Source organism: Seriola dumerili, unplaced genomic scaffold (genome assembly GCF_002260705.1).
Source record: "Seriola dumerili isolate Sdu_G_001 unplaced genomic scaffold, Sdu_1.0 BDQW01000052.1, whole genome shotgun sequence".
In the NCBI taxonomy this organism is placed as follows: Eukaryota; Metazoa; Chordata; class Actinopteri; order Carangiformes; family Carangidae; genus Seriola; species Seriola dumerili.
In genome coordinates, this window is record NW_019174307.1 from 11,949,389 (window position 1) to 11,965,330 (window position 15,942).

General features: G+C 39.0%; 1 protein-coding gene across 2 annotated transcripts in view; it reads right to left on the reverse strand.

Annotated features, from left to right (window-relative positions):
* ola1 (Obg like ATPase 1) overlaps nucleotides 1–15,942 on the reverse strand; it is a 41,995-nt gene that overhangs the window by 18,857 nt on the left and 7,196 nt on the right. For both annotated transcript variants that reach the window (XM_022740979.1, XM_022740980.1), the window contains exons 5-6: nucleotides 3,922–4,097; nucleotides 126–206 (exon numbers count right to left, since the gene is read on the reverse strand). In XM_022740979.1, coding sequence (XP_022596700.1) covers nucleotides 126–206; nucleotides 3,922–4,097 — 257 coding nt within the window. The remainder of the gene's footprint in view (nucleotides 1–125; nucleotides 207–3,921; nucleotides 4,098–15,942) is intronic.

Here is a 15,942-nt window from a genome sequence, read left to right on the forward strand (position 1 = left end):
AGACATGTTGCTTGAGAAAAATAAAAAATAAAAGCAAGGAAACTGCAGTTGTATTTTTAGATGAGATGAAAAGATTCACAAGGTAAATCACATTAATATATTGGACTGTAACATCAAAGGCTTACCTCCTTGTCGTTCCAATCATGATAGTAGCGGACATTTTTCTTTTCATCCACCACCCAGCTCTTGATTTTGCACATAACGTCCTGTTTGGGGTTAAAAGAGAATGAACAAGAAGCCATTAAAGGAGATGAAAAAGAATATAAACCCAGCAGGGTATGGGGTAATTATTTCCTAAATGCATGGCATCCTGATGCCAAAATGAACAATGGCTGTGCTCGCATTCAAGCAGGAGTGGCCTGGCTTTGACGGGGATGGCATGCACAAGACCCCCTTCCCTCCTTTAAATCATGACAAAATGCCTTCTGGGGTGTCTCGCTTAGAGTCACAGTTTTATACATCAATATTCCATCGGGACCGTTTAATGAAAGGGATAGAGAGAGGAGACAAAATTGGAAAGAGCAGGAAACTAATTGGAAGTTGGTTAGTTAGGTGTAAATTATTGGTCCTTCCTCAGGCACTTTGCAGAATGTAGTCATACTGAATAAGTACTAGTGAGGTACAGAACAAATTATTAACTGTTTCCTCTGGAGAAAATATTGAGCATTTCCAGCTATGTATGCCACATTCATTACTGAGGTACTTGTGGGTTGAGACCACAGGCAAGACTGGGTCTTGACAGGATCTGGAAGCGGAAAAGGGTGGGAAAATGGGAGGGAGGTAGTTATAAAATTTGTAATAAAGAAATTGAGCCTATTATTGTTGATCCAGCCCCACAGAAATTAGCGGAACACATTCTTTTTGTTCCTGTCAACTTGACCTCCCCCTTCATATAAAAACTCCCCCACCCCCTGCAACACTCCCCCTACCTCCTTTTCCCTCCCCAAACCCTTGCAGCACTTCACAATCACACTCCCTTTTGAAAGAACTGAGGAAAAAATCCTGCCAGAGCCTCAATTACACAATGGCAGAAAAAGCTCCACACACTGACCCCCAGCCAGCTGCATTCACTCTCTGCACATCTCTCTCCACAGGAATTCTAAAGGCCTTTTAGTCAGGCAGCCAGAGTGCAGCCAGCGGGAGAGAGCGCAGGAAGAGCTGCATACACTCCGCCCGCGCCGGCCCAAGTCTTCACAGAGAGATTAATCATCTGTGAAATGGAAACAGCAAACGGCCGGTGACACAGGCTGAACCCGCTCCAGGTTTCCCTCATCAGCTCGCAGCCGCCGTGCAGTGTTCCTCTAACAGGCAGGTGTTAATAAAAGGCATATAGGTCCCACAGGGGTCAAACACATACGCCTGCCACCATGAAGCGCCACTGGTGGCCCGGCTTCTTATTATTGTTTTGTAAGGATAGGGATTTTGAGGATTCATATGGACAAAGGCGATGAAACATTGTTCTTGTAAACACAACACCAGCAAAATGGATTTAAATCTTTATAACAATGCATACATATGAGCATTGTGCTCCTGCATGCAAATAAATACAGCCACAATGAAATTATATTAAGAAACTCTTTCAGAATGATAGCAGAATTTTACTACAATATGGTATTTTACAATAAATTCAAAATTCCTGATTTGGTTGTTTTTTTCCTCACAAAATCACATTTTCTTTAACACCATATCTTCAGCTGTGAGCTCATTCTGCAGCAGCAAGCGTATAAAAACTGAACCAATATCAACTTATTACGTTTTTTCTTTTGCATTCATTTTGCCCCCTATCTATCGGATAACCTCAGATATCCTTTTTAGCTTACAATGTTAATGCTCCCCTTATGCGTTTTGTCTCGCTCGAACATCCTGTTTCAGCAGGAAGTACATTAAAACAAGCTTCCCTAAAAACACTTTGTGTTTCATTTGTCACAAAGCACAAATATTCAACATTATTCTTTTTTGAGAGCATGCTCGATGTATCACACTATACTGCGTAATTATAAAGTATAATTATTCCATAATAAGTATGGAAAACTGTTTCTGTATCTTGCATGACAATGTGCAGTGCATTTCCTACGCTGCTTACATTTCTCTAAACTTTCATCACTGGACTTGATGAGAACAAACACAAGCAAAAATACAAAAGTGCATTTACTCAGAGTCCTTCATTTAATTGAGTTGCATTTTTTAAGCATATAGTATTTTTAGCAACACAGTGACCTGTGGTTTTGGCATGATATTATTCTTATTTGATTTTCACTGTCACGACATAAGACAACATGCATGTTTAAACCTCATTTTGGAATTTCAGTATAGATTAATGTAAACTACAACTGGTTCTGTTTAGTGTTGAAAGTTGCGTCATCTCGAATTATATCAGATTTACTAATGTGATAATAATCAGATATCTAAATGGTAAATTATTACATTTTAATGCCATTTTTTAAAATTTGACTACAAGCAGAATAAAAGCAGTTTTTGCTCATGAAATTTCAGTTCTACATAAAAATCTGTAGAGTGTATGAGTGTGACAATTTAAATTAGATCTTATTTCAAATGACTCAGTAGTGGGAAAAATCTAAGGCAGTAATCACCATCTAAATAGTTGCACAGAATTTCCCTTTTATTTCATAGCATCCTGTGGCTCAACGAAAGAAAGTACAAACACTATTGTTTCTTTTAAACTGTACATGTTTAGATGCAGGGTTGATGCACATGTCTGCATATAGATGCTGACAATGTGTGTATATGTGTCTGCGTACAGCTGAGCATGTCAAACTCCAGACTCAGCCTGTGAGACAATCATACAAACCCACCCCCCCACCCCCCCCCCTGCCCGCCCAATCATAAAAGCTTGTGCAGCCTTTGAGAAGCACCATTCTTTGCCATCTAAAGAGGTCTTCTATAGATTGTCACTTGCCGACGTGTGCACAACCTTTGACAAGTAATGTAGATCATTTTTATTCATTGCCTAAAATTGTTAGCAATTATGTGCGTAAGCGGCCACCTGCCTAGCCTGAATGGCTCCTGTCTGTGGGGCTACAGGGGTGTGGGGAAGTGCTGTTGGCTGCAAGGGTGTGTGTGTGTGTGTGTGTGTGTGTGTGTGGGGGGGGGTTTAGTCTGAGGGGAACCAACCAGGCAAGGGGCCTCTGCAGCAGGTGAAATAGCCCCTCTCGTTAGCGTAATGAGTGGTCAGAGCCTCGGTGTGTTGGGGCCTGAAATTGGGCATGCCGCTCCAAGTGAAAGGCCAGATCCCCTCGCGTGCTGGCCTATCTTATCCTGCTCCGATGATGGAAGGGCATCAGGAGACATTTACAGCCAAATCGTTGCTAAAGTTGGGTGCTAAGCCTCATTACCTTAACAATATGACCACCTGAATGTGTGTGCATCCACATGCATTTTGATCTGACATCGAGGATATGGATTTCTTTTTTCTGATCTTACCCTGCATTTTGCCCTGCACCTCGTTGCATATAACTGAGAATCCCCTGTCAAAGAATATTCTAAACATTTACGGTATTCATAGCGAGGTATATGGCATATGTGTCACCCACTGTATGGCCTTATACAATTTCCAAGCTGCTGTAGGTGTATAAGCATGAGCAAGAGCTGTGCCATGATTTGAGTATTACTTTAGATGAAAAGAGCTGTGTGGAAACACTTTCATTAGCCCAGTGCTGTGACCCAGGGTCAGCAGCTGAATAAGTAACTCTCTATTAATGATTTCTACAGCAGAAAACCCCTGACCCCTGATCACTTTCAATCTCAGAAAGGAAAAAAAATGGGGCAGGGGGAGGGGTGAGACCTATTGGAGGGAGATTAAAAAAAAATACTTTTTTTTCTTCTTGGCCATGTGTGTGGGAGGGTTATTATTTGTGCCTTGCTGTGAGGGAGAGCAAAGGGCCTGCTGGGACATTGACTCACATATTCTGGTTTGAGTTTCTTGTCACCGCCTCTAATGGCCGTCTTCTCCAGCTTGTCAATAACAGGGCCGATCATCTCCTCATCCTTCAGCCTCAGCTCCTCATGGATGATCTCCATATCCCTCACTGGGTCCACCGTCCCCTCAACATGGATGATATCCTCATCCTCAAAAGCGCCTGCAGCGATGGGAGACAAACACACAGAGAAAACATCAGTATAGAATTTTTTTTTCTTCTTCTTTTTCAGCAACAACACTGCTTTACATGAACATATATAGTACGAGCAACAGAATCAATGTCATTGACTTCTTGAGATCGAATGTGAAACGGTGATTAGATTTAGCCCAGAAAAATCGTTAGCTTTTGCAGAGAATGTGGGAAAAATAAACATCCACATGAAAAATCACAGTGGGAGTCACAGGAAAATCAAAAGAAAAAATAATAAAATAATTAGGAATATATTTTCAGTGTGCAAGTGTCAGAACTGTGAGAAACCATCTTACAGTGTGAGAGTTTCACCAAAACTGGCTTGAAGTGCAACAACCTGCATGAGAGAGAGAGTGTCTGGTCGTGCATTTTCTACCCTACTGTCTTAAAACTATTAGCTATTAAGTAAGCTAAAAATAGGACAAATAAACAAAAGTGAGTGAAAAGTGATCTAACAAAAAAAAAAAATCAACAATTACAAAGAAAGAGAACAGTCTTCCCCTAATCATTTGTGTCATAGCTGTGGCTGCGCTGGTGATTAGGTAATGAGGCTCTCAGACCATTTAGCCAACGGCAGCTCTCAGGACTCCCTCTGATTCTCCAGCAGTGCTCAGGGCTGAGGGGGGCGGCGGGTGAAGGGGACATCTGTCACACGAGAGTGACAGCCATTCACATTACCGCTGGCAACTGTAGTGGACTGTTCTCCTGAATGTTATTCCAATACATTCTTTAAATTTACAACCCACACAATATGTGCTCTGTTTGTTTTATAATATGACTCCTTAAGTAAAAGTAGAAATGATGCAACATAAAAATAATCCAATACAGACTGTAAGTACACGCCCTGCAATAAAAATGTCACTTAAGATAAAGCATTGTTAGCAAAATGGGCTTAATGTATCAGAAGTAAAAGTACTCATTATGCTGTTATATATTGATTACTATTATTATTACTGGTGCAAATAAGTTACTACCATCTTGTAGCTGAAGAAATGGAGCTAGTTTGAACTTTATAGTGTGAAAAGCAGTTAATTAATCTACTACAGCACATCATTATTTTATTTAAGTCTGTCATATACAGTATTCTGTATGTACACTTAATCTGTAAAGTGTCTTGTAAATAAATTAATAACAAATTAATGTAGAGGAATAAAAAGTACAATATTTTCCCCTAAAGTGTAGAGGAGTAGAAGAGTGCAAAATGGAGATATGCAATCAAACTACAAGCACCTCAAATGTGTACTTAAGTACAGTGTTTGAGTAAATTTATTATGTTATATACCATGGGATTTGGAATATACCAGCACACTCTTTCATAAATCAGTCAACAACAGTGACTTGTGAAGTATCACACTGTGGCATAATGGGAATACCATGTCATTCAACAGGGAAGTGGATGTCAGGCGAATGATGACTTGGCTTTAAGTATTGCCGTGTTGAGGGACACTATGTTTGGAATGTACATGTTTGAGTCACTAAATGTTATCAACAATCCATATTCACGTGTTGACACCTGAGGAGGACTGCAGACAGGTGAGGCCCTGCGAGATAATAACGTCACTGCAGTGATTCACATTACTCATCACGAGGCTGTCACATCATCTCTCAACAAGTTCTGACAGTGATGCATGTAGAAAATGTTGATGATTCATGTAGCTGTGCGCAGTTGTCGTGTAGGGAACGTGGTCAGGTATCATCAAGAGCGTCATCAAGAGAAGTTTGTTCAGAATTAAAGTTATCCCCTGCTCCACCATTCAGATCAGTGTCCTGGTTGTGTACACAGATTTCATGCTAGGTGTTTGAAACACTAGCGACTTGGCTTTATGACTGGCAATCTTGGTCCGTCACGTTTGTCCATTTTGCAGTATTGTAGCAGGCATCAGATGAATTGCCATTCAATCTTTTATTACATATTTTCATTCGTATCTTAATATTCTTCATCACTAATATGACCCCCGACTTTTCCGCTAGTGCTAGCCCAATTTTGCCATTGATTTAGAGTGAAACTTCTCAACAACTGATGGAATGGCTGCCGTGAAATCTGGCACATTCACGTCGCCACAGGATAAATTATAAAGACTAGCATGCTAACATGCTACATTGTTAACGTCAGCATATCAACATGGTCATTGTCAGCTTGTTAGCATGCTGGCATGTGTATTTAGCTCAAGTGCTGCTGTGCTGTGCTGGAAACTACAGTCTCACGGAGGTGCAAGATTGTTTGTAGCCTCTTAATCTTGTTCACTTATATGAACCCGTGCCTCTGAGACCGGTTTTGAGTGTTGTGAAATTGAAAGTGGCACAAAACTGAACTGATCCAATATGAACTCCCCAGTGATCCCCCACATGCACAGAATATCATATCTTGTTCCACTACTGGGTTAAGGAGGGATAAGTGCCTGATTTTCCATAGAACTACACTACAGGGCTTTCACAATCTAGCATCACTCATCTAAACAGACACAGCTCAACAACAACATGACAGACAACCAAAAATCCTACACCAGTGGCTTTATTACTCATGCAAGTCAACAGAAGCTGTAGACTTTTGTGCAAGCTGTCATCCTGTGCGTTGTCCTCATGGTGAAATGAACTTATCCAATTACTCTTTGCCTAATCAGGCTGTTTTGGTTCCTCTCCTCTTGCAGAGGTACTCCACAGTATAAACAGTTCACTTACGCCACACAGAAAGGGGCTAATCAGTGGAATTATTGTTTTGCTGCTCCAATTTACCAGCTCCCTGTTCAGCACTGATTGGAATGAAAATTTGCCATTGTGTCTGCATGAACTCAGAAAATATAATGCAATGTAATCATTTTGTTAGCTGCAAGAATATACATACATTAGAAACAATTATGATGTACAGTTTTGATACACTGCGTCTCCAATGGAAAATGCATACGAGTCTTAGTACTTATCAATTAGGAGCGGTGAGGTTTAAAAAAGGTTCACATGGTTAATAAACCTCTCATGATTGGTGTAAATCACTGTTAATGAAAGCATTGGAAATTATTATATGGACAATCATTTACTAAAAAAACATTTCTTACTTTCTTAAATAAGTATTCAACAGTTTCTGACCATTGTTATATGTCCTAATAAAGAAAAAGCTGATATATCAAAAATTCAAAGAGGCTTTGAAAGAGCAGGAGCAGCTGATCACTCACTATTTAGTCATCAACTGACACTCTCCTCTGACGACCACATATTCCAAAGTAATTTGCTTTAATTAATTTCGCCTAATTTAACATTCACATCTACTTTACCGTCGTCCCATTCAAGGCTTAGAGCTGGAGAACAAATGCATGAGGTGAAAGAGAGGAGAGAAATCTGAGGGGGCAATCTCCACAATTAGTCCCTTAACAACTGGGCCTGGGTAGGGCTCTGTGAAGACAGCTCTTATGAGGCTGCAGCGCCACACAAAGCCACACGCAAGACAGTAAAAACACACAATAAAAAGAAGAAGAAAGAGGTTGGAAAGGCCCAGTCTCAGGAGTCAGGTCTGTCTCACAATTTGAATGTTACTGCTTCATTTCAAATAGTGTATGTTTTGAAGACATTATTAACAGGTGCTCCTTTATTGACAGAACAAAAGGATTAGTCTCTCGAGGGTGAGTGGTGTTTAATGGCCTGATTAGGGATCAGGCTAATCTCTGCAAAATTATGGACTTACAGCGGCACTGCAGGCTGGTATAGCCTGAGGAGATAAAACTCCATAAACTGACATTTAAAAATGAAAAACATTTTGAGAGAAAAAAAAATATATAAAAGAATATGTATCATTTACTTTGTCAATGTTTTTTACATTAACCCCATCATACAAACGTCCCTGGACCACAGGTAAGAACATACAGTATAAACAAAGGAACAAATGGTGTTTTCTTTAATTAGCTCTCTATTTTCAGGTAGCACAACTTTAACGCCTAAGAGCACCAAGCAGGCTCAAGCTAGTTTATATCATTGCTTTTCTGTCAGGTACACAGACAAGGCAGTCATCTGAGTCAAGTCAAGATCAATACTGATTGAGCTGCTTCCTCTGATGTTGCTACCTGGGAGGATATGTGGTCAACATAATTCAGTTAAATTACAGTATTCATTGACTTCTAACTTCCTGTGCATGTTTTCACATGCAAGATGGGTAAGAGCACATCTAAAGAACTTGCATTCCTCGCACTGCTTTTAAAATGTTCATGCAAACTCAGTGCCGCAATTCTCCTGGTATTCAGAGCAGTAAAAGCTATTTTATGAGTCTGTCAGGAAAAGCACATTATGGATGTCTCCCCAGCATAAAAACACTGGCAATGCACACAAGGGTATTTATGTTCATTCAGGAAATATCTTTCATTCATTCACATTCATTTTTGGATACATGAAATTAACAGCTATTTGTAGTTCGCTGCTTCTGTAACAGAGTTTGTGGCATATTCAGCCTTGTTTCTTTGCATGTGTCAATTATGGCAAATACACTGGCTGCTAAAAAGCAGTTTCACACCAGAAAATGGTGGGTTTGAGCCCCTCAGAGATACACTCATGTTTTCTACATGATCCCATCTTTCATAATAGATCACAGTGAAATCACAGTGCTCGATGGTATGAATCAGTACCTCACAAAGTGTCTCCAATTCCTATGTAATCTACTGTCAGATGTAGTGTCTCATACCAAACTGAGTATTAAAGGTGCATCTTTCCACCATGTCTGATATCACTGACTGACTGAAAAAAAAAAAAAAACGAGAAAGCCGTTCAGACAAGCCTGTTCTGTGTGCAGTTGAGAAGTGATTGCATGGGGGAGGTTTCCGTTTTCATGAACTCTGACTGAAAACAACAGTGTTAATTCCCTTATCATTAGCTTAACCTCTATCATTCCATTTATTTTGTTAAACCACGGAGCATGAGAGTGCCTTGATTGAAAGGAACCGTCATATGCACACCACTGTTGTCCCACATCATTCAGCGAACAAACCTTTTTAGATCCTTAACTACTATAGTGCTGCTGATTGCACAGGCACCAGCAATTTCCTAACCAACCGCCACCTGAACAATGATGTGTTCAGCTTTCAGGCCCTCCAGCCTTTCAAAGGTGAATCATTTCACAGTTTGGAACGAGATCTCCATAGCAACTCCTCTTTGAAGGGTTTAGAATCACCATCCAATAATTCTATGATCATCGGGCCTTGCCATTCCCAGTGGTTCTTTTCACAGTGGACAGGCAAGGGGGGCATGAGGAGGAAGCCGGAAGATTCTACAGTCTATTTCAGGCAATTCATCTTCCAGCCCCATTAGAATTCAAAATATTGCGACCTTCAATCACCGAGCATGTTATCTGGAGCTGTGGTGATCTCCAGTCAAGATGGGTAGACATTTTGCTCTAATCATCCACGATGAGTGGAGGCTGACAAAAACGCTTCATTCTCGCTGAAGCAAAATGCTCATTTAAATGCTGTGACAGCACCTCAGTTCAGCCCCAAAACACACAAAAGGAGGATGATCCCTACAGCTCAATGAGCTAGATGTAGAATTGCAGTATTGGTTAAAACAACAACTAACATAAACAAAGAACTGCATGCAACAAAGGGCAGCTTATATTTCTGGCTAATTTATAATGCAATATTGCTATTTTTACTCATGAACAACAACACACAGGAGGAGGACAGGTGCTAGGACCCAGCTGAGACTGTCATACAACAAAGTGTCTTTTTGTCTAAGTACAGGGAGGGAAGCGCATTGCTTGATTCTTATAAACAATATAGCAAAATAGCAACAATACAGTGGATCATGGCTGAACATAAAAAAAGACATATGAACAATATGTTGACATCTGTGTCTTACATGCTACAGTATACCCAGTATCTGTAGTTACTCAGACTAATTTTAAACTTTAAACACATTAACAGTCCAATACAAGCACATACATCTGCAAATTCATCGTAGAATAAGAGATAACTAATTTGATTCTTCTCAACACTTGACCTACATCTTGGCATTTATTTTCTCTTTGATAGTTTTGTTTTCATCAGAAGTATTTGCTTGATAAAAAATTACAATTGGTCGCTTGATGGTACCTCATCAGAAAACAGTGTTTCATACAGGCTTCAGAAGACTTTGCAACCCCATTCTTTTGTATTAATATACAATTGTATACTATGTGGCAACTACTGATATGAAATTACTGATGTGGATTAATACAGCATGAAAAAAGGCGAATGAAAGCATTTTTATGCAGGCTAAACTTGTGTAAATGTTTGCTCAGTGTACCATCACTGTATACTGTTATGTTTGCTTCCCTTTTTAAGAGATGCTACTCGATCCTATAAACATCCACACAGTGATCAAAGCTTAAAAAATGAGCCACATGCTGTCTGTGCAGCTTTTACACCCATAGTTTTATTGTTACGTGACCTGTAGTGGGTGCAGTAATTATGACGGAAGCAAAGGAGGAAGTCACGTGAAATAGCATATAGCGCAAGCTGTTAGACAACCTTAACTGTGTGTTTATTATCGTTACCATGATAATCAAGGTCAGATACGCCTGCTGCTAGTACAAACCTGCAAGTTAATGTTAATATTCTATATTTTCTATTTTCAACAAATCCCTTGAAAAGACTGAAAACTACAATGGAATGAACCTTCTAACAACCTAAAAGCTGATATAGCTTGTCCCTCTGTTCCATAGACCTCCATCAATGGCCAACAACTATTAAAGACACATCCTTGAGTCACACTGTTGCACAACGCGACATGTTCCTTCCTTGCAATGAACATGGCCACTGTCGGTTATTGTGAGTCAATGCCACATACATCATCCTGGAGCCAAATGTGTGTTAATCTGCTGCTAAAATAGTCCCCAACAAATGTGCTATTTACTCCTAAGTAACATGTGCTAAAACCTACATTGCCCAGCTGTTTCAGAAGTGAAAGTGTTGAAATTGTTTGTTTCATGAGATCTGCTGACAATGATTAAAAAAAAAACAACAGTATCACTCATATCCTTTAAACTGCATTTGAAGACATTAGAAATGTGACATAAATGAGATATCATCCTTAGGAAGGGTAACAAATAGTTTTAGTGAATATGTTGAGTATTAGTGAAATACACTCAATTACTTATAATAAAATCATACATGTTTTCAATATTAGTTTTGTATTTGCAATGATGATACTTTCTCTCTTTAAAGCAATCTATCTGCAAAAGACTTTCAGCAAAAATAAATTGGTGGTTAAATTAATGTATCAATGCAACAACCAATTGCGCAACCGAATTACTGACAAATTCACTCATTGCGTGATCTGTTCAGATATTCACATATATGGAATTCAGTGGGCTGGCTGAGGTATTTTGGATGTGTGTCAAGTTTGAAAATGTGTGAGTTGCTGAGTGATAAGGCAGAGGTCCTGGATAGCAGCCATTCCTGGCGTCAGTGAGGAGGCAGTTTGGCCATAAATCTTTATCTCTGTCTGAGTAGTCAATACAGTTTGCTTTTAACGCCTGTAGCTTTACAATCAGTTTGATTTGTTGACTATAAGCGATTAGATTATAGTGTGGGCTGACAACTGAATGAGACCTACCAAACACAATTAAAACATCTTAACTGTCAAACATCTTACTAGGTTCAGCAAAGTCGCAGCAGGTAGTTACTAATAAATCATATGGAAGGCACTGAGGATATGGGAGATTTTTAAAAGGGAGAGTAAATAGGACCAATTTCTTGAGAGGCACAATTGTTGTCAATTTGCTGTTTACTGACACTTTGATTTGACCCGGCACCAAAATGTGAAATAGACAGTTACAACCTGGTAACACATTGACACTTTGACAGGTCTTTTAATACACAAACTAACACTAGACAGCAAAATCTAAGTATTTTCAATTGCATTATAAATACTAAAATACTTATTTCCTATTCCTATCCACTGCTCTTGAAGTGTATTGATATGATCATAAAATACTGATTGGACCTTTCATACATTTATACAAGGGACTAAGAATTTTGTCATTGATTACTTTCAGGAAAAAGCCACACTGTACATTTGTGAATGCTATTTTAGCATTCTCCTCTGAGCTAGGAGCCCAGTAGTATCTCTTGTGGGCACAAGTCCAGGGTTACATTCACAGTTGGTGAATATTAACTATGTATTACCAATTTTTATTGGAAATATTTACAGATTTGATAATATGCATATTCATAATCACGCCAAGCATTACATGAATGGATTGATACCACCCTCCCATCTGTTCCGTAAATATGAAGCTACCATGAGCAGATGGTTAGCTTAGCTTAGCTTAACATCTTTCAGCTAGCCTGTCAACAAAATCCAGTCCAAGTCAACAAAATCCACCTAACAGCACCTCTAAGCTTTGTAAATAACATATTATGTTCTGTGTTTTTAATCGATACAAAAACTGAAGTGTAAAAACAACAATTTGTGGGTTTTAAGGAGAGTTATAGACAGTGACTTTCTAGGATCTTGTCATCACCATGAGGTTATCAGGCATCCAGTGGAGACTCCAGGACAGAGACAGGCCAGCTGTTGCAAAGGATTTGGGCTTCAACTAAAAACTGAAACATGTAGTCAATTACTTGTTTGGTAGAAAATAATGAAAAATGTTCACAGCTGCACAGACTGTAAGCTTATGTCCTCAAATGTTTTAATTTGTCTAACCCACAATCTAAACCCCAACCCTTGAAATGATATGACAAGAAAGACAAATCATAAAATATTTGGCCTTTTTGCTTGAAAAATACTTTAACAATTAATGTTAGCAAATTAGTTGCTGTCAATCGACTAATCAATATGTAGACTAAAGGATCAGCTCTACAAAACGATTCATTTCTGTAACACCTGCCCTGCTCTATTGCTTAGATCTCATGTAACTGATCAACTTTATTTCCCTAAAAACTATGAGAGGACTTTCTTGTGTCTACTTCAGGCAGTAGAGGGGGAGAGGGAAGAGCCTCAACTTAACCAGGAGTTCAGGTGCTGAAAGCATGAATATCACAGTGAGAAAAGAGTCTGCGCCAAAAATAACAGCTACTTTCCAGTCGGCTGCCCACAACCACAGCCAGTCCCTTAAGATTAAATGTGCTATACCACAGTATCTTAAGGCTAGATTCTTACTGAGTGTCGTGCAACCGTAAATAAGTCTTCATTAGAAGTGAGCTAGAGGTTTCCTGTGATGATGTGGGGGACACTGTGTGAGCATTCAAACAACTAATTGCTGGAAACCAAACATCTGGGAATAAGGCCAGGTGAGCTGGCAGAGTTGCTAGCGGGGAACAGAAGAGTAGATGAAGTAGAACATGTCTATGTCTGGTCTCAGACAGTGAGGATCCAGCCACGTTCCAGTCACTGCAGAAGCACTGGGAACACTCAGCCTGCAAACCATTTGGTTATGAGACCAGGGAACACCAGGCAATCTACAGAATCAGCTTTCAGGATGTCATCATGTGCCCTTATAATTTTTGGAAGGTATTGTTGAAAGCAAATCCACTGTTTACACAGGCTTTTTAAAGACATAAAGGGTTGAAAAATATTCATAACGTGCACACCACTGGGGTAATTTTGTGAGCAGACTCACGAGGAAAATCCAGTCAGTCTACTCCCTGGAAAAAGTTTCATCTTTTCAAAGGAAAGATGGTAAAGTATTCTGCCTTCATGTCTTTGTAAAACTTTGTAACTGCTCACTATTTCTCAAATTTCACAACCTCTAGTCAAAGATCTGTAAACCAATATAGGAAATAAACGACAAAATTATTTCATAAATAGAATTGGCAGAAAGTTAGTTTAACAAAACTTCGAACTCAGTTTCATCAGATTCAGGTCAATTGCTTGTGTCTTCAGTTGGCACTAACAATCACATTGAGCCGTTTCACTTTACTAACGCTGTTCATCTCTCTGTAGTATCTTTATAGACCCTTTCACTAATTACCAGACAAAAAACGTAACACTCCAGACACGGAAAAGTGTGATCCCCCCACAACCATATAATCAAGCTATATAAAAGTAGCGGCTTCAGCATTGCATTCTGCCTGCTACCAGATAGATATAATTACAAAACAAAACCAGCTATGTTTAATGGTTAACTTGTGAAACATACCACATTGTTTCCAAGGACTTCACGAGAGTGGAAACAATGGCATGCCAGAGAAGATAGATGTAAACACACACACACAGAAAAAGCTTTCGATCATCCTGTTTCCGATTGTTGTGAATGTTTGTCTTCTTTGTGTGGACCGAAACAAAAGAGTTGGTTTTGGGTGAGGATCTGTCATATACATTTGGTCCACATCAAAGGGACTGTGGGTGTTTTAAACCATCTACATGTAATGTATATAAAAATACACATAAACCACGTATGTGACAATAACGTAATGTAGAATCATTACCTAAATTATTGAGCCTTTTTAAAAAAAAAAAACTATATACACTCAGTTACCAGTTCATTAGGCACACAAGCTGAAATGAATGCAGTCATATAGAAGAGTCCGAAAATAAATTCAACCTTCACGAAGGTTATAATCTGCAGTTCTTATTGAAACTGTTTCCGAGAGGTGTTGATTCAACTGTACGATCATTTTTGAGGATGTAGTTTGTTGTGCTGTTGAACTGTATTGCATTATACTGACAGGTACTGTTATTTTGTCCACTCTATATATATTGATGAGGGCAGGCTAAATAACACCTCTCTTTATAATATAATTCTCTCCAACAGCACCACAAACTACATCCTCAAACATCATAACCTGCATGGTAGAATTTATTTCATTTATTACAGTGTATGTGTGACCTGTTCTTAAATATTTTCACCTGTGGTGGGGATGAATCGGCTTGGGACTGAGCGCCACACAGGATTGGAAAACGTAGTATTGAGAGGTGGATGGACTAATACATTGTTTGGGTCTTTTCGTGGGCATTGTTCACAATAAGAAAAATTAAGAATAATGGCAGCCTTATCCTTTTAACTTGTATTTTAGCAAAAACTGAACTAACAACGGAGCCGTTTATCATATCTTCTGCTCTCAGTAAATCATTACTTAAGTCTGGGTGGCCTTCTACTTCTCACAAACTACAGTCATCATGCAGAAAGGCTATTTGAAAACTGCACTGGAACAAAAGTAGTACACTTGTCAGTGAAACACACAGACAACTTTGGAACAATACAGGAAATTGGCCATAATCTTAACCCTTTCTATCTGGCCGTTGTATACCTGCCACCACCGACTCTCTAATCAGAGCTCCTTTCACACAGAGGGAAAGTCAATAACAGCACACAATCAGCAAACAAATTCAGCTATTTTTAAGAAGGGCCTCTGCATTCATTTCAGTGGCTGCATGTAATTTGAATTATTCTACCGTGTAACACTTTAATTGTGTAAGACAACGACCATGTCAGAGACACAGAAGAACTTGAGGCAGAGGGAAACTTAGAAAGTGATTTGAAGGCTGCCTTGTGAGGGATATGCAGTGTGATATATTCACAGAGTAAGAGAGGGCAGTTTTTCTAATCATTCCAAACATATAAGATGATTTTTTTACTATTATGACTACAACTATTGTCATCAGCATAGTTATTTGTATTGTAGTAGTAGCTAAAGTAATATATTATTTTATCTATTATTATTACATTTGTAATAATTGTTACAAAACAACAGGGTGTAAAAAGCAAAAAGGAAGGGAAAAGAAGAAGAGACCCTCATTCTCATATTATGCTTATTAATAACTTACTTACCTCCACAGTATTCAAACTTAATCAAAAGTGGCGTTAGGAATCATATTACAATAACATGTGGTGGTCCTCCTCAACAGTTCTTGTAAT